This window comes from Podarcis pityusensis, assembly GCF_964106645.2.
Source record: "Podarcis pityusensis genome assembly, chromosome: 16".
In the NCBI taxonomy this organism is placed as follows: domain Eukaryota; kingdom Metazoa; phylum Chordata; class Lepidosauria; order Squamata; family Lacertidae; genus Podarcis; species Podarcis pityusensis.
The window spans coordinates 26,881,029-26,903,478 of NC_138041.1; the positions used below are offsets into that span (position 1 = coordinate 26,881,029).

Genomic DNA, 22,450 nt, shown 5'->3' on the forward strand with positions numbered 1-22,450 from the left:
AAGCTCTGCTGCTGGGGCCCTCCCCCCAAGTAGCCTGCTGTCTGTCTTTAGGGGATGGAAAACACACACACACACTCCCAAGGGCACTATCGAAAAGGAAAGTCTCCTGCATGGCCCTGATGGAAATTACATTAAGCAGTACTCTGTACAAGTGCACAGCTCCCGCCAGGGCTCGATTTTGGTTTGGGTGGACCAGGTCTCTCTTGAAGAGAGCTATGGAGACTCCGACAGTGAGATTAACAACAGAACTGGCCTCAAAACTTCTGATGGCTAATGACAGGTCCTAAGAAATTGGCTCTTTACTGTTCCTAAATTTTCCAAGAAACCATGGGCAAGGATGCCCCCTGGTGTCTGCAAAACTAGCAGGTTTATTAGCCGTTATTAATAGTGCCCTGATGAATCCATTCAGAACTATTCCAGCGAGGAAGAAAGTGACAAAGAGATTTTAGCTCATTTTAAAAATATTGTTTGGCTTTTATGATTTCTGTTATAGGACACTTTGACTGTAGCATGGGGTGGGGAACCCTATGCATTTGAGGAGGCTTGCAAGCCCCAAAGGAGCCCTGTGTTCTTTTATTTCGCCAGTCCCAATCAGCTCGATCTTCCAATGCAGGGCAGATGTGGAGTTGTGGGGAGCTCAAAAAGGTCCCGGCTTGTGATCGGCTGTGGTGATCTTTGTTTTCGTGTGTGAGTGAGGTGGGTGGGTGTTTTGGATCAGGTGAGCCATATTGATTTGTATGCTGCTGGTGGATTATTGTCATTGTCCTGTTGGGCTGTGCACACCCTAGGCCAACCCCAGCCTCTCTCACCACCAAAGGAACACAAGTGAACAACACAAGCAACGCTGACACCAAACTCTACATACATTAAACATAATAGAAACACCGCCACCCGACCCCACCCCTATCCATCTTCCCTCTCTCCACCCCCCTTTCTTTTTTCTTTTTTCTTCTCCCCCTAATGCCTCAACAAATGAAACGGATTTGTAAAAATGTTACATGAAAAAAAACAAAAACGAGGCACTACACTTCTGTAAAACAAGAAAATCCTTAATAAAATATTTTTTTTTAAAAAAAAGGTCCCGGCTGAGCCAGGAGGTCCTTCCAGATGGCCCTGTCTACCGAGCAATCATCTGAATCTGTTTGCGCACAAAGCCTGTGAGGGGTGAGATAATGTAGCATGAAGCCAACGTTATGCCACGACGCTTTCTATGGCATTTCCCCATCATCAACATAAAGCATGCAGGGTGCTTTGGGGGCAGGGAGAGAGGAGTTGATTTGTTGCATCGGAGCTCCAGATCAACTGGATTTGCACAACTGGAGCTTGCTGGGATGGGACCGTGTCCCACAGGAATCACGAGACTGCCGTGTCTTCGAACATGAGAGGCCTGCACTCTGCGAGGAAGGAAGCCTTTCCTGCTGGAGACCTTTCTGTGGCCAGACCCTCCGTTGCTGCCTCTTTCCAGTCGAGGCTGACATGTTAACGGCACTCTGGGGAGGGAAGGGGCAGGTTTGGTGTAATGGGATAATAATATCGGCCTCCCATGAAGAGCGCTTCATTGCTGAGGCAGGCCAGCTGCTAGGGCAGCACGCTTGTTGGCAAAGGGGAACGCATCGGTCATTTTGATGGCAGGGGGATGCGGGGAAAGTGGAAATGATTTATAGCATAACAAGGAGAAAAGACACTGGGCCATGTCTGGGTGTCAGGCTCCTGCCTAAGGCAGAGTGGTTGGGGGGGGCAGAGTGGGAGAGCTGGAGTCCTGGCCTCTGGATTAAACACTTCTCCATTAACTCTTGCCAGGGTCTTAAACGTAAAACGATTGTATTTTCTTATTTCTTTATTTATTAAATTTGTTTACCACCCTTCACCTCTAGATCTCAGGGCAGTTCACAGCATAAAAATACAAGATAAAAAACACAAGATACATAATAAGAACAAAAACATAACCAACCCATTGTGTGAAATGAATGTCGTCGTTCTCCCCCTTTTTTAAAAAAAAGAAAAAAAGATCTGCCTCCTTCTGACCCACAGGATATTCTTTTCAGATTATTCATTTTAATTGCATGGACTCTGCAGCTCCTCCTGCACGTACTACAATTTGGACAAGGCCACTCTGCAAACAAACAAGCCATCAGAGGAGACGCTGCTGAAAGTTCATGCTAAGAATAGACAAGTGACTTGAAGAGAAGAGTTCAGCTATGTGACCCCTCCGCCCCCCGTTCAGAAGCTGGACACCAGAGCCAGACCTGCAGCCTGCTGCCTTTCCTTTCTTCCTGCCCCCCGAGTGTGCAGTTTGTATGGGGGGCGGGATGACCCCCCAGAGCACAGAAAAATTCTCAAGGTCTGTTCCCAGCCTGAGAATCACGCTTGGAAATGATCGGATGCTGGAAACGCCCCTGGGGACAAGATCGGCCAAACAGTCAAACTTGAGCTCAGTAACTAGATAACTAAGACTGCAATCCCATCCACACTTACCTGGAAGAAAGTCTCGCTGAAATCAGTGTGACTTAATAGCTTGGGATCATAAGGAGTTTTGCTTGGGCAAATATGCTGGGCCACTTTTATTAAGCCCTGAATTCATTCCTCTACTAACGGCAAGTTAGGGTTCATCCACATTTTCGCTTGACGCATATTGTATTGCGTACCAATTGATTCCCCAGGGTATGAGACCTTTTCTCATTGTTCTTCAGCTGTGCCTTGCAAAAATCTGATCTTACCTGCTGAATGGAATCTTGGTTAAGACTTTTCTGTGCATCGGCAGGTGACATACGATTTTCACAAGGCACAGCCACAGAACAACGAGAAAAGCTCTTGAATCTGGGGCATAATTAATTGGTATACAATAATGATCAAAATATGGGTGAAGCGAAAGTGTGGATGACCCCTTAGTGAGGATGGACAAGGGCAGGGAGAGAAAAACAACTACAGTGGTACCTCGGGTTACATACGCTTCAGGTTACAGACTCCGCTAACCCAGAAATAGTGCTTCAGGTTAAGAACTTTGCTTCAGGATGAGAACAGAAATCGTGCTCTGGCGGCGCGGCAGCAGCAGGAGGCCCCATTAGCTAAAGTGGTGCTTCAGGTTAAGAACAGTTTCAGGTTAAGTACGGACCTCCGGAACGAATTAAGTACTTAACCCGAGGTACCACTGTACGAGACTTTTAGAAGATTTCTGAAGGCAGCCTTGTTTAGGGAAGCTTTTAATTTTTAGTAGGTTATTGTATTTTAATATTCTTTTGGAAGCCGCCGGAGTGGCTGGGGAAACCCAGACAGATGGGGGGGGTATAAATAAATTATTATTATTATTATTATTATTATTATTATTATTAACGCAGTGGCCTCCAGATGTTGCTGGCAATACAACTGCCACCAGCTCTCACCATCCTATGGCCAAGGATGGATGAGAGTTGTTGTCTACCACGTTGGCTACCCTGGACTTGAGGGCCACGTCTCTCCCCACCCCCCTGCTGCTGAGCTGCTTGTACATGAGAAGGTTTCTCTCTTCATCCTTTTCCAGGGTGTGCCTGCCCTACCACAGAAGCCACCAGTACTGTTTGAAAAGCAACTCCCTCTGTGAGAGCTGATCCCATGAGGGCTTGTAAGGAACAACAGGAACACAATGAGAAGCTGCCTTGCTGCCTCTCCTGATTTGCAGAGGAGTCTGTGGGTCTCTTTCAGGGGTCAGAATGCTCATAGCTGTTTTCCTCTTAGTCTGGTTAAGAGGATGAGCAGGAGTGAGCTTCTCTCCAGAGCCGGCCCTACTATTAGACAAAGTAAGGTGACTGCTTCAGGTGGCAGGTGCTTGGCGGGGGGCAGTAGCCCCCTTGCTCTTCTGGTCATTTCCCTGTGTTGGAGGACAGAGCTGTGTTAGATCAAATGACTTTCCTCTCCTGAAAGTTTAGGAACCCTCTCATGGTTACCCCATCAAACTGCCCTCTTTTTATGCTTTATACTGTGGCAACAGAGGAACTAAGGCTTCCAATTCGAAGTCATGCTAGAAGAGGAGATTACTCGCAGAATTTTTTTTTAAAAAAACTTCAATTAAAGTTAAATATTACTCATTCTTCCTCCGACACAGTTTTATTCAGGAGGCTTAATATTTAACTTGAAGAGCTTGTCAATAGCAGGCCCAAAGTTGCACTGTCCATCATGTAAAGAAAACAGGAAATCCTATACATAGAAACATCCTATATTTTACCTTGTCAAACAAATAAAATACATGTGTTTATTTAATAACCTTCTCCAGAAACAGAAGTAGTTACTGGCACGTGGGAATAACAAGGTTTGGATTAGCCATTGCAAACCGGGTTCCTTTGAGATGTTTAGAACTATGACTCCCAGCAGGCATGGGCTGATGGGAGTTGTAGTCCTAAACATCTGGAGGGCACCCAGTTGGCATAGGGTGGTTTAAATGGTAGCTTCTCCTTGTACTTACTACAGGGACTACCCTTTATTCACAGCCAATGTTCCTGTCTAAGATCCGTGTCTAAAAGGGAGACTGCTTTTGTACAATGGCTCTTCACTGTGTTTGATCGGTCCCTTTGTTTGGAAGATTGATTCCTGTTCACTCTAGGATGATTTTCCAGTGATAACCGGGCACTCAAAAACCAACTTCTGAAAGCATGGTTAATCATTATGGCTGCTGGCGCTTGTAACGTGTCATAGCGCCGTTAAAGATAAGGTTCACGTAATGGCAAACATGACCTTGTATGGAAAACTTGTCTTGTTTTCACCCTGATTTGCCTTGGTAAAAATGTTATTAAAAAGGACCTTTCCTGTCAGCATCGGAGATATTTTGAAGTCGGGGTTATGACATAAAAAAATACCACCAAATTAGAGTAGATCTCCTAAAGGTAACAGAGTTTTACTTCAACTCCTGCCAAACACAGCATTATACAACCATATTGATATGTTGTCGCCCGAGGAGACCATTGTAAACAAATCAAAACATAGGTTGGACTCTAAGAATCACTTGTAAAGTAAAGAAGTATATGGATAATTAAGAAAAATTGAAATTATGGAAAATGTACTGATATGTAAATTTGGAGGGAAATTGCTAATAGGATCCATGTGAGGGATGGGGGGGAAGTAAAGAGATTCAGAGAATCTCATGAAATGATTATAATTGGTTGTAAAAGTTTATGTGTAAAAACCAATAAAAAATATCCCCCCCCCCCCAAAAAAGGTATGTTGTCGCCCAAAATATCTGAAATGCACCAGGTTGTGGGTAGATGGTTCTGAACAAAGCATCACACTGCCCCTCCCAAAACACTCTGCCAATGGCAATTTGGGTTTTCTACAGATTGCTGTTTGCTCCAAATCAGTGATAAAGAGTAGGTTTTTGCGGGGATGGCACTGGAGTAAAGAAAAGGCACTTGGATGCGGCACTTTAAAGCGCAGATCTGACCTTAAAACCGTGCTACAAAAGGAAGTCTGGATAAGCCCCAAGGCAATCAAGCAGAAATAAGAGGCAAAAAGCTTAGGAGTGCGTCATAGGAGTGCGTCATAGGAGTACCAGACACTTAAAGCACTTTTAAAGCTCATGGCATCCTTAGCAAACTACAGTTCCCAGGATTATTTAGGGTGAATCCATGTGCTTTAAATGAATGCTGAATGCATGGTGTGTATGTGACCTTAGAAGGGAGGGAGGCAGGCAGGCCACACATTCATATCATATTTAAAGCACTATGACAACACTTTAAACAGCCATTGCTCCCCGCAAAGAATCCTGGGAGCTGCAGTTTGTTAAGGGTGCTGAGAGTTGTTCTGAGACCTTTTCTTCCCCTTACAGAGGTGCAGTTTCCAGACTGGTTTAACAATCAATCGCTAGGGAACTCTGGGAGTTTTTGGATCTGGGCAGAGATTGGAGAGTCTCCTAACAACTCACAGTACCCTTAACAAACTACAGCTCCCAGGATTCTTTGGAGGGGGAGCCATGATGGTTTGAAGTAGTATGTATTTTATTAAATTATTTCATAAAAATTATACACCGTTTGATTGTAGAAAAACCTCCAAGCAGTTTACAAAAAAGATAAAACAGGGAAATCTGGGAAATTTTACGATACATGCAGAAGTCCTTAACTCACAGAGGATTTGAGACCCATCGGTTACCCTCACCTGGTTTAGCCGGCTGGTCAAAGCTGTCTCCCAGAGCATGGCTTGTGTTGCATGCTGACACCTTCTCGGAGCCACAGGTGAGAGCTGAGTGCAGGGTGGAGACCAAAGGTGGTCAAACAGCCCCAGGAGGAGCACAATGTGTCCCCCACCAGGGGTTTTATGCTCAGTTTTTGTATCCCAAAATTGGGGGTTGTCTTATACGCAGATGCTGAATTCCCAGGGGCGAGTTGCAGTTTGTTCGCCCCCAAAAAACTTTGAGGTCATTTGCCCCACCAAAAAACTGATTTCTAAATTTTGGGTTTAAAAAAGTAGGGGTCGTCTTATACATGGGGTCGTCTTATACACTGGAAAATACAGTACTATCCCCTCCCCCTAACACCTCACTTTAACATAGGCGTAGCCAGGATTTATGTGTGGGGGGGGGGAGACACCCACCTTGGCTCTGTCTAGCAGATTTGGAATGAAAACAGTTGCTTTAAATTACCTTCTTTTAACCCCAGGTGCTCAGGGAAAAAAATCTGTCAACATCTTTCTACGATTTCTACTTTTAGTTAAGTATTTTTATCTATTTGCCTAATTTAGGGGGTGGAAACTACACACAGATACACACTGCGTCCGTCCGTCCGCCCCCCCCCCCCCGGCTTCGCCCATGCACCTTATATATATAGTGTCAATCAGACACAATCTCCCCTCTTTCCTCTTAGCCGGCCGCACATGTTTATTTCAATTTTAAACTTGACGGAGGGTGGGAAGACCCAAGCCCGACTCTGATTGGAGAGCCGCGTCGCCTTTCCACCAATCACGACCGAGCGCGCGCGCCCGGGGGGTCCTCCTGCCCCTCCCCCTCAGAGGCGGAGTCCAGCTGTTCGGACGGGCCAACGGTCACTCCGTGTCCGACGGACTGACCGCTTGCCGTCCGGAGTCCCTCCGTCTTCCCTCGTCCCAGCGCGGAGTCTCTCGGCGAGGATGGCGGCCGGCCTGGACTCTCTGGAGGAGTGCCTGGAGCGGCACCTGCCACCCGCAGAGCTGGCCGAAGCGAAGCGGATTCTTTACGGGGAGGCTGTCAGGTGCGCCGGGACTACAAATCCCAGCAGGCTCTGCGTCAGCTCGGGAGAGGAGGGGGAGAATGAGCCCACCCCCCTCCCGTCTCAGCCTTCTTCCACCTGGCGCCCTCCAACTGTTTTGGATGCGGGACTGCTGGGAGTTGTAGTCTAAAACATAAGGAGGGCACCTGGTTGAACCCTATTTTGGGGGGGAGGCAGATATCTTCTCCCCTTAACAAGTGTGTGGCAGGCAGAAATGAAACGGGTTAAGCTTTCCCCCTGCAGTTGTTGGGAGGGGGAAAGACTGTCTGTGGATTCCTGCTTGTTGCACAGGTGGAGAAGGCATATTCACCCCCCCCCCCCAATTATAAGGTCGACTCCCCCCTTCCCCACTGCCTCTTGGGACTTGGCAGCAGTCAGTTGGATTGTTGGCCATTTTAGGATTTGACATCAGAGCAGGGAAAGGATGGGCAAGTGTGGCCAAATTCCCAAAAGCCTCTGATTCTTTTCAAGGCAGCTGGCAAAGTTGGACTCCCTGCTCCCATCAACCACAGGATCCTCATTGTAGGCCAGCCCTGTTGGCTGGAGCTGATGGGAGTTGCAGCCGAAAACAGCTAGCAGGAACCAGGTTGGGGGGCAGGGGCTGCTGATCTAGGATTTGGAGGAGGAGGGTGCTCATGGGTGAATGAGCTTCCCTCAGGATGATCTGTTTTGGTTTTTTAAAGGGGACATGACAAAGGCAACCCCGTTTTTAAAAATGATTAAATTGGAATGCTTTCCGCATGCTGAAAAGGGCTGAGAGGCTATCAAGCCTAACTCCCCATTGCAAGGCCCATACGTGAACCCACATGCAGCCCCCCTCAGCCAGAGGCTTCAACAGAGTCAGCTGCCTGCAGAGCAAAGGGCTTGCAGAAGTGGCCTTAGAAATTTATCCAGTAATATACGGTATCTTAGAACAGCAATTCCAAATGTTGGTTCACAAGCCGATTACCAAGCCTCTGCCTCTAGGTTCTGTCATGATGTGTTGCATAAGGAATGTATGTGTATGTGATGTCCGGATCAAGAGAGAGGCCCATCAGAAGGCTATCATGGCAGAGTAGAAATGCTGTACTGCGTTTAAGTTCTCCTGAGATGAAATATTTGAGGTTAGTTTGATGGGATGGCTTGCTTGTCGTACAGAGAACCTGCCCACGACAGTTTGCATCTAATGGAATTTGAGTAAACCAGCCTGTCCAGAGCGTTGTTCCAAAACAGTTTTGTGTGACCCCACTAATTGCTGAACAGAGTGACTTGCTCAAGATTATATAAGAAGTGTGGGATGGGGAAGGTCTTAACCTTTAACCTTCCTTCTCCTCCATCCCTAAATATTTCTTGGCTGCCAAGGTGCATTGACCTGATATAAATAGCAGATATATAAACCTGCCATATTGCTGTTTGTTATTTTGTACAGGACCGGAGGAAGATTGTTGTATTTTTGTGTTCTTACTTTTCCAGGCAACTGGATTTGCCGTCTGCTGCTTTGTCCGCTGCTACAGAAAGGGAGTTTGACCTACAGGGTTATGGATTTGGAGCTGAACCAGAGCAGTTGAGGCCCCCGCGTATTGTCAGGGTGGGACTGATTCAGAATAAGATCCAACTTCCTACAGATGCACCGGTTGCTGAACAGGTACCACTGAAGCTTGTAAAGGAAGTTCCTGCATGTTTCCAATTGCTGGCTCTTGTCTTTCCAAAGGGAGAACAGCCCCAGCTTCTTTGTACCATTATGCTTTGTCAGAGACTCAAATTTTTTGTGTTGGCCATATTGTGGGGTAGGAGAGCTGGAAAAAAAAATCACATGTAGCAAGCAATGTGCCCCTTTAGTTTCAGATAGTACATTGGTAAACAAGTCTAAAAAGCCCAGGACACAAATGTTAATGGCCCTCTAACAGCTGTGGTGGCTCATTTACCAGAAGTAATGTTTTTGCGTTAACTCTGGAAGTATATACAGTCAAACGTTGGTTCCTGAACACCTTAGTTGCTGAACAAATCGGCTCCCGAATTCTGCAAACCCGTAAGTAAGTGTTCCAGTTTGTGAATGTTTTTCAGAAGCCGAACGTCTGACACGGCTTCTGCATGGGTGCAGGAAGTTCCTGCAGCCAATTCAAAGCCGTGCCTTGGTTTTTGAACAGTTTTGGCGGTCAAATGGATTCCTGGAATGGATTAAGTTCGATAACCAATGCACCACTGTACTTGATTCTGACCAAACTAAGACTCCTAGAGGGCCATGAAAATTGGTGTCCCTGGTTTTTTTAGGCTCATCTACCCATGTACTAAGGAACGTGGGTGGCGCTGTGGGTTAAACCACAGTGCCTAGGGCTTGCCGATCAGAAGGTCAGTGATTTGAATCCCTGCGACGGGGTGAGCTCCCATTGCTTGGTCTCTGCTCCTGCAAACCTAGCAGTTTGAAAGCACGTCAAAGTGCAAGTAGATAAATAGATACCGCTCCGGTGGGAAGGTAAATGGCGTTTCTGTGCACTGCTCTGGTTTGCCAGAAGCGGCTTAGTCATGCTGGCCACATGACCCAGAAGCTGTATGCCAGCTCCCTTGGCCAATAAAGCGAGATGAGCATCACAACCCCAGAGTCGTCCGCAACTGGACCTAATGGTCAGGGGTCCCTTTACCTTTTTTACCCATGTACTATCTGAAATCCAAGGGGTGCATTGTTTGCCAGATGTGAAATATATTGGCATTATTTTCAGCTCTCCTACCCCACTAATAAACCCATTTAATTGGCAAAGTTTCTTCACTCATCATTGTTAAAGCTGCTGCTTCCTACAGGCAGGGTTTCTTGTCAGCCCTTTTTCTCTCAGTATTTTGTACATGGTTGAGCTTGGGAGGCAAAATGAGAGTAAAGGTAGTTTATTTAAATGACCTTTACAGCTGACCTTCTCCCTAGGTAACTGCACTACACAAGCGCATAGAAGACATTGTGGAGGTTGCAGCAATGTGCGGGGTCAATGTCATCTGTTTCCAAGAGGTCTGGAGTGAGTAGTGTTTTGTTCTGCCTATTTAAATCCTCTCTGCTGCTATAAAAGTCAATCTCAGTTGCGTGCGACTCTTGAATAAAGTCAGAGCAGAAACCAGACTCAAACAGAAAGGTGTTGGTGAGCAAGCTACATTCTCTGGGCACAACCCAGGACATCTTTTGTTTCTGTAAAATATTTATGCACGATTCCCAATAAATATCCACTGTGGCTAACAACATCTCCATTAAAAACCATCAAAACATTAAAAATTCAGTTATGAAACCTAAAAAGTGAGATTAAACGATCTGTAAAAGTAGCGACAGATGATAAAAGTATAGTGGTACCTCGGGTTACAGACGCTTCAGGTTACAGATGCTTCAGGTTACAGACTCCGCTAACTCAGAAATAGTACCTCGGGTTAAGAACTTTGCTTCAGGATGAGAACAGAAATCACGGCGCAGCAGCAGCGGGAGGCCCCATTAGCTAAAGTGGTGCTTCAGGTTAAGAACAGTTTCAGGTTAAGAACGGACCTCCAGAATGAATTAAGTTCTTAACCCGAGGTACCACTGTTAGGACCTCATATCAATAGCACAAAATAGTATGAGAAAGGCAGGCCCACCTCAAAACCAGATCTCTGTCACATGCGGAAGTATCTTATGGGAGTGACAGGGTGAACTTCTCACATTTCTTATGATGCTCTTTTTGTAGCGATGCCTTTTGCTTTCTGTACACGAGAGAGGCTTCCTTGGACAGAATTTGCAGAATCAGCAGAGAGCGGCCCAACGGCAAGGTTTTGCCAAGAGGTAAAGAGCCAGATTCCTGTCCTGCCTTTTTACAAACCTCCTCTGCACTACTGTGTCAAAACAGTCTGTGTGCATTTGGACTGTCCTTTCCACCCTGCATGCAAACTTCCAAGAGTGTGGGCATTTTTCTAGAGCTGGGCCCGGCAACCACATTTGTAACCCAGGGCTGCAACCCTGGGCAGTGAAGCTTCTTCAGTTGCATTTACCCTGCATGTTTGTTCAGAAGTAGCTGTTATTCATTTATTAATTACATGGTGCACAATCATATCAAGGCAATGTACAATAAAATGGCAAAGAAAGTTACAAACATGGACAACAGAGATATTTAAAATAAAAACAATACAGAATGGACACTCAGGACACAGACATTGTGAAGCAGCCTATCCACCCCTGTGGTTTTGCTTTCGTGTGGCTCCTGGTCATTTCAAGGAGGCTTGCCTTGGAGAACATCTTAGTGGATTGGGCCCCGCTGATAAGTAGTGAGTGAGCTGTGCCATTGGTAGGGATTGCAGGTAGATGTGTCTACAGAGGACTTTTGGGAAGTACAACTTCAGTTCTTTTGCTTTTCAGCAAATGCCTGACTTTCTCCTTTTTTTGGCAAAGAGACGAGTGTTTGTTGTTTTCCCCTTCGTCTGAAATGATTTCCCAACCGTCTGTTTCTTGTTGATCCTGAAGGGACCGGAGTGGCTTGCTGTGTATCCCTTTCCATCCTGCTGCCTTCAGTTTAGCACAGGTCAAGCACGAAGTGATTGTAAATGCCAGATTAATTGCATCTTGGTGGATGTTGTTGTGGTTAACATTCAAGCATATGGGAAAGTAAAATGCCATAAGGGGAAGGAAGAGAAAACATAATTGGATCAAAGGAGACATGACTTATCAGTACTGAGACATAATGCAAAATACACTCTTCAGGGACCAAGGGTAATAGGAGACAAGCTGTTATATCTTCGCTCTAACTTCTCTGGGCAAGACAGTTCCCAGATTCCTTTTTAATGATCTTATGGGACACGTTTCCCAGGAAAGGCCAAGGCTTGGATCTGGAAAAGGTCAAGAGGAGTTTGCGGTTCCCCCCAAAATGCTGGCACTGAAGGGTAGTCCATGGAGGCCTCTAGAGCAGCCTGGGGTGGGGGATGCTCTCGTCAAGACCAGAGGTTGTTTCCTCAAGGTACTTGGAGCATGGATCTGGGAAGGGAGCAGCACTTATGAGTCAAAACCTCCACTGTTATGGACAGAAGTGGCTTTGCGGGGAATTCAGTGGTTTCTGGCGTTATTGAGGAATCATTTCTTCCTTTTTTATGAATAATACTGTTATTAGATTGGGCATAAATAGGATCTGATTCAGAGAGTGCTTTGCATTGCCACCCATGACAGTAGGAAGAAGTTTCTGGCAGTAAGAGCCATTTGACCGTGAAATAGACTACCTCGGAAGATGGCAGACACTTCTTCATTGGAGGTGTTTAAGCAGAGGTTGGATGGCTACCTGTTAGGGATATTTCAGCTGTGATCATTGCAGGGGATTGGATCAGATGACCGTTCCAACTCCATAATCCTTTGATTCTTTGACCTCACTCTGTTTTAGCTATTCAGTCAGCAGACTCTTCTGTAGGCTTTTTTTCCTTTTCTCTTGGTCTTGCAGGCCTCCTGCCAACTGGCAGATCTCTTGTGAAAACCTAATCAAAAGTCTTTTTATACTGTTCTGCTGTTTCATCCTGCTTTTCTGATATTTGATGTTACTATTTATTTTTTATTGTCCCAACTGTTCTGATTCGGTAAGTTGTTCCAAGATCGTCTGCTGAAACGCCGCTAGTACATTTAATAAAATGTGGCATCATTTCCATCACGGCTGCAGCTGGCCAGGAAGCACAACATGGTGGTGGTGTCTCCAATTCTGGAAAGAGATACTGCACATGGGGAGACCTTGTGGAACACAGCGGTGGTGATTTCAAACACGGGTGCTGTGCTGGGCAAGTCTAGGAAGAATCACATCCCAAGGATTGGAGACTTCAATGAGGTGAGTGGTAGCTGTTGCATATGGGGAAACAGAGCACTCTTGCTAATTCAGGAACAAATTCCTCCAGGAGCAGCTTTTGCAGGGCGGGGTGGGGTTGTCATGCACACATCCAAATCAAGCGAGCATACAAAAAATATGAGTGTCCTTGTACTTCTGGTTTCACTTTGAGGGTCCCTGGCTCCGTGTGTCTGGTTTTCAGGCTGAGGCTCCCAAATTGTTTGTTTCCTGGCACCAAGGAGCAACTCATAGGAAAGAAATCCTGTCTGAAACCCTGGCAAGCTGTTGCTGTCAGTCAGTGTAGACAATATTGAGCTAGATGGATCAAGGGTCTGACTTGGAAGAAGGGAGCTTCCTAGGTTCTCCTTGTATCTAATATTGCTTAAACCTTTTTGGTATTTGGGGATACTTCCTTTAGCTTGATCACCACAGATATGCCCAGCTCTCGTCATGTCTTCTGCTGCGAGATTTCTATTAAGGCAGCTGGTGTTTTGGACTCCAGGGATCTCATTCAAGTGTAAGTCTGTGTGTTTTGCAGTCAACATACTACATGGAGGGGGACATGGGGCACCCGGTGTTCCAGACTCAGTTTGGGAAGATTGCCGTAAACATTTGCTATGGGCGACATCATCCCCTCAATTGGCTCATGTACAGTCTGAATGGAGCAGAGATCATCTTTAATCCTTCTGCCACTATTGGGAAACTCAGGTACCATTTGGAATCTTGCTTATTTGCTGCAGAAAGTGGTCTTAATTATGACTTGGTGTATGTGCAAGGCCATTACCTTTGATGAAACCCTCAGAAAATTTGGAAAGCTAAATTGCGGTCTTCTGGAGGAGTGCTCTGTTGTAGCCCTGCCTTATCTCTATGCACGGGCCAAATTGATAGGGTCCAAGCAAAGCACATGAAGCTGATGAGCTCTCCTAGCCGAAGGGTTGGCAACAAGGAAGACTACATTGGAAGTCAGTAATTGGAAGTCTCAGGTAGCTGATATAAGACAGTGTGAGAGGGTAACAAGGGAGAAATAGGAGGGGACCACTCCTCCAAAGCCCTCAGTGCCCAATAGCCTTGTCCTAACTGTCACTCCATTGGGCACAGAAGGTTACAGTCAGGTAGCTGCTGCCGCCGCCCCAGAGTGACTGTAAATATTTTACGCTAAGAGCTCAAAGGGTTTAGCCATTAACTGAGCTGAGACAACAGACAGGCTCTGAAAGGGCGGGGGAGCTTTGGCGGGAGGGTAGAGGTTCAGCAAACCCTGCATAAAACGCCTCGCTAATGGGTGAGGAAAGAAAACAGCGGGAAATAAGAGACAGCTTCCAAAAAAGAGAAGAAAACAAGAAAGAGCCAGGAAAGAAAACAAGGCATATGGGTATCGGGTGTGTCTGGGCATTGAATCCTCTGTGGGACTGAAGCTGAACAGACAATGTGTGCACCACTCTCAGGACCTAGACTACTCCATTAGGAACGCTGGCATTTGTGATCTAACCTGGCTTGAGAGCTTTGTTCCTCTTTGCAGCCAGAGCTGGACTGGCTATGGGCACTGCTGCCAGCGAAAAAGAAGATGGCCCCTGCCTGGGATGCCGGCCAGGTTCCAAGGTCCTCTTACAGCCAGAGTTGCCATTTGCCAATGCAGGAGCCTGGGTCCCCTTGCCTGCCAAATGGAGGAGAAGGCTGTCTTGTCGGGAACACTGACTTGGTCAAGCAAGCCTGGCAGCTCTGCCCTTCTCTGTGGCCAGGCCTGGTGGTCTCTGTGGGTTTATTGGGTTGAATAAAACATGCAATCTGGCTGCTCCTACATTAAAACAAAAGGTTCAGGGAGCTAGAGCTCTGTGAAGGCCCAGTTGCATAGGCCTCCTGCAGGACAGGAACTGGGGAGGAGTTGCATAGTCCTGCCTCTGAAACAAGACTCACCCCTCCCTGGATAACTTTCATTAGGAAGAAGGACTTTCTAAGTGATGGAGTGCAGCTGCAAGTTGGAGGCGTTTTGTTACAGGAGCTGTTCACTTGGATTGTGTCTTGCCCAAAAGAGCATCACGAGGGAACAGGGCTAGCAAACATCTCCTCCTTTGTAAGGGGTTATTAGATTGTCATCCAATGGTGTCTGCTTAGCTTGGAGGCAAAGTTCAGGATATTCCTCATAATGTATGACTTTTTGCCCGAGCTAATGGAGAGGCTGAGAACCGGGTGTCCTGTTTGTTTAGCTGTTCTGTGTCTGTCGGAGGGTCACGATAACTGGGTGGATGTGAAACATTTAATTTTTACCAGGCAAAGAAAATAAGTGGGTGGCTTACGAAACTCACCACTTAAGGGTTGGCCAAAACATGCTGAACGATTTCTGGGACTCTTGTTTGTGCATGGGGGCCATTGTGACCATGCTTTTATTTCCAAAACTTATTTCTTTGCCCCACAGTTTTGTTTGTTCAAATATTTCTGTAACCCCATTCATATGTGATAAAAAGGTGTGGGGTGGGGTGGGGTGGTAGAATAAAATGATTATTCAGAAGAAAATGGCAGATAAGAAACCAGTGGCTAACAGGTGGGTTTTCAGCAAAGACCAGAATTCATGTGGTCCTAGGGCAGCACTTGCCTCACGACAGAGCAGAGGTAGTTCCACCAAGAGAGTACTACAAATACATCTCTTTTATTTGTATTTTGTGTAGGTTTGTTGTGGCCCTCTTATAATCAAAGTGAAGCAAGTTTGAAGCCTGATTTTAAGGTAGTCCAGGTTTTTCTCAGCTAATTAGAGGAGAGCTTTGGGGAGCTTGCCCAACAGCCACCCCTAGTTGATAGTTATTTCAAAATCCACCTTGGGAGAGGATGGACTTTGCTTGGATTGTGCCCCACGTTATTTTAAAGGGCATGCTTAGAGCCATTAGAGAGGCAGGCGGAAGGTGAGTGTGTGACCTTTTGGAGGCATTTCCTGCTTTCTCAGGGTGGTTTTAGTGAGGCGGCATTATTGACTCTTTCCTTGGTTGCTTTATTGCTTTGTGAGAGTATAAACTAACTGGCAGGAACAGATTTCTTAGATCCCCTGCAGCAGACAATTTCTGCAAATGATACAAGCAAGCACTTGCTGCCCTCTCTTCCCTTCCCCACAACATGTCTGCATTTCCTGTTTCTCTTCCCTCTGCCCCCTGGTATCATTCGAATCAGGGCCTGTCCCCAGAAGCTGCTTATTGCCAAACTGGTCATTTTAGTGATTGCGCTACACCTTTAGAACTCCCTGCTGGAGATCTCCATTACCACCCTCCCCCCGCAGCCCGCTTGGAGTCCTTTATATCTTCGTCTTTCTTTCTTGCTACACATCCACTATAGAAGAGGACAGCGCAATCTATTATCGTATTTGTCAGGTGGAGAGATGTAAGGTATCATAAACAACATTAGCTTCACTCTCCAGACGCTTGAATTGTTTTTCCAAATTGCCTCATGTTGGGCTGGAAATGTCCTTCTGCAGTCAGTCATATTCCTCTGAAAAATAAAGCTTCTCCATTCTACAAAAAAAAGTAGCTTTTTGAAAAGTAGGAATGAAAAGCAATACAATAAAATATGCAACAATACAAATTAAAACATAGAATCATGGAATTGTAGAGTTGGAGGCGACCCAAATGGTCATCTAGTCCAACCTCCTGCAATGCGGCATTGGTTAAAACAGATAAACAGATAGAGTGAAGGGAGAGTCTTGACAAAATAAGAAACTTCTTTAGAATCCATTTATATACACGAGAGGTTTTGTGGCGTGGAAAGCACAGCAATCTAAATGAATCCCAAAGAGGTTCCCTGTCTCCCTGCCCCCCACAGGCATATGAAATAATTCACCCTTCTACGATAGTGCAAAATGGAAGACAATTTAGGGACTTGGAAGGGGAAAGGCTGTGCAGGAGTCGGGGAGCTGTGGAGGTGAGAGCTGCAGTTGCCAAAGCTGGGAAGCAGCCCCTGAGCGCTTCCTTTGAGCTGCCTGTCACAAGACGACATCATGAAGAAGGTGGCCTGTTAAAAAGTGGTATTTCAGGTGATGTAAGAAAGGCTCCGAGTTCTGCATTCATGCCTCTTCCTTTATTATTTCCAGCGAATCCATGTGGCCCATTGAAGCGAGGAATGCAGCCATTGCGAACCACTGTTTCACCTGTGCCGTCAACCGGGTGGGAACGGTGAGGCCTTTCAGCTCTCTGTGCTTTGAGATGCCACCAGTTAGGCTCCTGCTCGCTAAAAACAGAGCCCTGTGTGGAACTGTAGGGTGTAGCATCAAAATCCCCTTTTCAGCCATCTGCCCTGCCCCTCTAAGTGGCTTTTTAATGCTACTCTCCCCCGTTCTGCATCTTCTCAGCTGCCCTGCTGGCTTTTCTTCCCCACAGCAAAGAAAGTGAGTAGGTTTGTGAAGGTGTTGCTGCTTTGGGATAGCCCAGTGTTGTCAGAAGGTTCTGAGTAGCCAGGAGATGTTGTCTGGAACTGTTCTCCCTCCCTACGTCTCTGGTGGGCCTTTGGCCACCTTGCTCCGGGAGCCAGCTCCTTGAAGGTGGTGAGGACATTCACACTTGCTTCCTGCTGTCACGGATCGGGAGAAGGCATCAGTAGAAGGTGAGGCTGCCAAAAGCCCTTCCTTCCCTGTTTCGTAAGGAGCGAAATAACCCCCATTCACAGATGGGATTTGCCTTTCATCCATCAAGGAAATCAATAGCCTGAATGTGGAGACAGGCCGCTCTAGAGGATGCAAGCAATACTTTGCTTGAAAGCCAGACACAGCTGATTAGATTTAGAATGATAACAATGGCTTCTGTGTCTTGCATTGTTCATTTCGAGTTTTTCAGGGTGGGTGGGGAAGTGGAAGAGGCTGCCTGGTGCGAAGCAACAGTGCCATCTTCCTTTCATTTTGCACTCTTCTGCTGCTGTGAGGGTGGCTTGATGAATAATTCCTTCTGGGTGATGACTCTTCTGCTTCTTGCAGGAAGTTTATCCAAATCCTTTTACATCAGGAGATGGTGGAGAGGGTAGGTGCCTTTGTTTTCTTTCGTATGGAGAGTGATGCTTGTGGGGAGTCTCTTTTGCGTGGGGTGGTGATAGCATGCCAACGAGGATAGAGGTTCCTCCTTCCAATCTGGTTGTTCTTTTCTGTGGTGGGAAGAGGTTTGTCCAGCACCCTGAGAAGCTCTGAAATGGTTTGGGGAATAGGCCAAAAGGGCCAAAAAATTAACTCTTTAATGTTGAATTCTGCATTTATATCTAATAATGTGTTTGTTCTGAGGTCACTGAAGACAAGAATCAGAATAGACAAATAACAGATTCATTAGACAGTTGTCTTGAACATTGTGAAACTGTTTGTGAGCAAAAGGGTACATTTTAGGTACCTTTTGCTCAAACAGCAACTTGTTGCCCCCCTTTCCCCTTCAACTCAACAGGACAACAAGCAGCTTTTGAAAGCTAAGGCCATTTGAGATGGCACAGAATGGGGAGGGAGCGGAGGGCAAGCCTCTTGGAGTCCCTGCAGCACCTCAAAGCCACCTATAGTTTCCATCCAGCCACACTGGCAAGTAATTGGGGAGCAAAAGGATGGGAGTACAGCCTCTCCTTCCTGCTGGCCAAACTTCGCTGTTCCTGGGAAGTGTTTCCTTATCTGGCCTCCTCCTGCCACCCTCTGGCTTTAACAAAAGGGATTTATGTTGTAATAAATTTGTTGGCCATCTTTTTGTTGCTTTTCTTTGCAAAGGAGGATCATAGGAAATCAGGGTGCAAATGTCAGGTTGGTCTAGGGACCATGGGTGTAGCCAGGATTTTTTTAAGGGGGGGCAGGCATTTTGTTAGAGGGGAACAGAACCTCAGTTTGCTATGTATTTTTTGTTTTTATTGATTTAGGAGGGCAACTACCCCTCTCTGCCCCCCCTCCCCTTGGCTACACCCATGCTAGAGACACAAAAAGTGGTCTGCTACGGAATAAAGATATTGGTCTATCTAGTTCAGTAACGACTTCACTGCAGGTTGCTCCCTAGCACACCCCAACACAGCAGAATCACTTTCCCTTCACATCAGCCAAAGCCAGGGGTGGTAGTGGTCCTGCCTAATGCTGGGTTTGGTTGCTATGCATTTAAGCCCAGCACCAAGCGAGACCAGTCTCCCTTTTCATTGGCTGATGTGAAGGGAGAGTGATCCTACATAGCCCTGGGTTCTTGCTTTGCATGGTCTTTCAAAGGCTCCTGACAACCAGCTGGTTGGAAGCTGCACAAAGCAGGCTTTGGGCAAGTTTTGTCCTTTCTGTCAAGGTCTGCCTTTACCTATATGATGCAGGTGTAGGGCAGGTGGGTATGGTTTGCCCCAAACAGTCAAGCTAGAGTAGGGCGGGGGGAACCTCTGGCCCACAAGCCTAACTGTTCCATCACCCTGGTTCCCATTTTGCTATATTCATTTTGTTTCTCTTGCTTCTTTGCTATTTATGAAGCCCATTGTGACTTTGGTCACTTTTATGGTTCAAGTTATGTGGCTGCTCCGGATGGGAGTCGGACCCCTGGCCTCTCCCGCGCCCAGGATGGGCTTTTGGTGACGGAGATGGATCTAAATCTTTGCAGGCAAGTTGGGGACAAATGGAATTTTAAGGTAAGTCTTTTTTTCACTAAGCAAACCCTCTTGTTTCTATCTGATTTCCAGTAAGGCTGAATTCTGCTGGCATTCAGTTGAAATGCCAATTGGCTTCTACCTCTAAGTATATTCTGGAGGAGAGAGACTGTTCTGGAATGGTTTAAGATTTTTCTGGATCTGAGGCTGTGCAGTCAACAGCCCCTGAATTATACCAGGCTGCTGCATCTGACCCAAGGGAACCAGAAAGTTACCTTTAAAGTCTACCCACTCTTTTGACATTAATGAAATGACCTCCTTTGGGGAGGGGTGTTGCGGGAGAGGGATAGTGCAGTATGTATATTTTACAGCATCTTTTATATGCACGTTTTAAACTCTCCCATTGAAAGTGGTAGGTGAAATTGCATAATGGACACCTACCTGCAATGTCTCCTGCATTTCGCCAGCTTTCCTTGTTGGCGCAGTGAATGCCACACCCTGGGGAGTCAGTAACCACAAAAACGGCAGGTGTCTCTTGAAACAATGATGGTCTTTATTCTCACATTAGCAAGGAAGTCTAGATTTCTTTGACAGGAATGTGACAATCTTGAAGCTGCTTAAGTGAAGATCTTGTTCCCTCTCTCCATCTGCAATTCTGTACCCACTCACCTCAAAGTATGCCCCGTCCATCTCAGTGAGGCTTGCCTCCGAGTAAATATTTTAAGATTCACTGGTTGCAAGCTTGAAGATCTCAAATAGTTTTCTGTAGCAGCTACCCTAATTGCTTATGATTTTTTATTATTATTATTATTATTATTATTATTATTATTCCCATCAAATGTCAAAGAGATATGACTTTCAGAAGACATCTGAAGGCAGCCCCGTATAGAGAAGTTTTAAAAGTTTGATGTTTTATTGTATTTTTATATTTTGCTAGAAGCCACCCAGAGTGGCTGGGCAACCCAGTCAGATGGCCAACATATAAATACTAAAATTATTATTATTACGAGTCAGAATTTCATCCTAGTAGGCAAAGATAGCTTTTCTTTTCAGCCATGAATGCAGGCTAGATAATATTGATGTCAGGGAACTGCCATCGGCTCAGAGGCGAGGAATAGAAGGGCAGTTGTGTTACAGGGAGCCTCCGAAAATCTTGCGAAGCAGTTCCTCTTCTGGGGAGGAGGAAAGTCCCACCTCAGGTGGGGAAAAGGTGCAAGGACCAGAGGATGCTTGTGGGAGCCTTAACACTGCTCCTGGGCAAGGCAGACAGGAGTGCCCAGAAGCAAAACATGCCCTTGCCATTACCCATCCTGCACAGTGGCCTAAAGTGCAAAGAGAGGAGGAGAAGGTTGGGGGTAACGAAACTCTTATGTTGGGGGAGGTCCAAGAAAAGACCACTCGCGGATTCTGCTAGTGTTTGAGCCAGACATGAGCTTTGGGGCTCTTAACTATAAATAGTTTGCACCAAAATAAATATCTGTAAAACACAGGTTTGGAGTCCTGCCTGGTTACTCTTGAGCAACTGCAACAGCCATCTGACAATTACTAACATTTTTGGCTTTTTTTGCAAAACTGTAGAAATGTATTCATTTATTTAAAAATGGGGCTTATGCTTGACTTGCCATTCTGAAGGTCTTTTGCAGTGACAGATGGCCAGTGGCAGGGAATACTGAAGTCCCTTTACGTTTTTTTACAGATGACCGGGAGATACAAGATGTATGCTGAGGAACTGGCTGCAGTTGTCCAGCCTGACTTTGTTCCCAATGTAATCAAAGAGTAGCTTGCCTCTGCTGCTGCTCAGGAAGGTTGGGAGAGAAACATATTGTCCTTCACATGTGACATGGCAGCTCCTCCTCCCCCCCAGATGTAGTGCCTCAAAACACATGGTCTGCCTTTTTAAGAGTACTTTGGATGGGATTCAAATAATTCCTTTGGGCCTGCCCACTGGGACTTTGGGCTTTCTTTGAACCATATCCATTCCCTCCCTGCCTCTCTTATAGCAGAAGTTGCTTGAGGAATGCACAACTGTTTGGCTGTGAGCCATTTTTTTATTTTTTAAAAAATATAGCTTCAACTACTTGATCACTTGGCGCAGTCATGAGGAAATGCTTTGATTTAGGAGTGTTTTAAGTCAGGTGTTTATGAGGGTGTGTGTTTCATACAGGTGGACAGATATGCAACAAAATTATACACCTTTCCTGTAAATGAATCAGAGGAGTGAATCACAATGAAACCATGTTTTGTATTCCATGGCTGTAAAAAGGCCCGAGAGCCAAGACCACAAGAAGAGTCCTGAAGCTGGAGCGGGCCAGAGGACCACGTAGTCTAGCTTTCTGTTCTCACAGTGGCCAAGTGAGAGAGTCACTTAATCTTCAGCTGCCCTGTTGCGTCAGTTGCAACAACAACAAAATCACCCCTTGTTTTCCCCTGCTAGAAACTAAGTTTACTCTTAAAAGAGAATTTTAGATTGTGAGTTCTTCTGGGCAGAGATCTGTGCTTTTCTGTTTTAAAGCGCTTGGCCCGTTGATGGAGCTGCTGTAATAATAATAAAAAAAAGTAGATTGGGAAACCTTGAAAATGTGGTTCTTTGCTTTTCCTCGCCTCCAGATGAGGCGGGTGCTTGAGGCTGAAGTGTGTGCTTTCAGTTCTCAGAGCTGAAACTGTAATTACCGTACTTATTCAGCATTTCCTTTTCAAAAATTATCAGCTTGCAATGGTCAGCAAAGAAAGTTGGCACACACTGTGCACTTGCATTAACCACTTAAAACCTTTATTGAGAGTGCCTCAATTACAAGCAAAATATATTTTGCATATAAAATTTCTCTGCAAGTAAAATATCCCTTTTGTTGTTATGGACAAGAATTATGCAGGCTGTTCTTCTGGATCAACTGGGTGAACCAGAAGAGGATGAGATTTGGGCCCATTTACTTGACT

General features: G+C 45.9%; 1 protein-coding gene and 1 long non-coding RNA gene across 2 annotated transcripts; one reads left to right on the plus strand and one right to left on the minus strand.

Annotated features, from left to right (window-relative positions):
* Positions 1-1,072: 1,072 nt before the first annotated feature.
* On the minus strand, positions 1,073-6,742 carry LOC308465432. The gene is made up of 3 exons (XR_013980433.1): positions 6,118-6,742; positions 1,952-2,113; positions 1,073-1,155 (listed from the first exon to the last, which is right to left on the minus strand). It is a non-coding gene; the product is annotated as an uncharacterized lncRNA (long non-coding RNA).
* A 231-nt stretch (positions 6,743-6,973) lies between these two features.
* UPB1 (beta-ureidopropionase 1) lies at positions 6,974-22,094 on the plus strand. The gene is made up of 10 exons (XM_080985215.1): positions 6,974-7,184; positions 8,655-8,826; positions 10,096-10,183; positions 10,874-10,968; positions 12,818-12,979; positions 13,515-13,684; positions 17,043-17,124; positions 17,919-17,961; positions 19,404-19,558; positions 21,213-22,094. Exons 1-10 carry the CDS (start codon positions 7,084-7,086, stop codon positions 21,294-21,296), a joined length of 1,152 nt encoding a protein of 383 aa, XP_080841341.1. The 5' UTR covers positions 6,974-7,083; the 3' UTR covers positions 21,297-22,094.
* The last annotated feature ends 356 nt before the right edge of the window (positions 22,095-22,450 follow it).

Coding starts and splice junctions, on each gene's coding strand:
- UPB1 (XM_080985215.1), top strand. CDS start 7,084: ATGGCGGCCGGCCTGGACTCTCTGGAGGAGTGCCTGGAGCGGCACCTG. Junction 13,685..17,042: donor GCCACTATTGGGAAACTCAG/GTACCATTTGGA, acceptor TATTATTTCCAG/CGAATCCATGTGGCCCATTG. Junction 19,559..21,212: donor GGGACAAATGGAATTTTAAG/GTAAGTCTTTTT, acceptor GTTTTTTTACAG/ATGACCGGGAGATACAAGAT.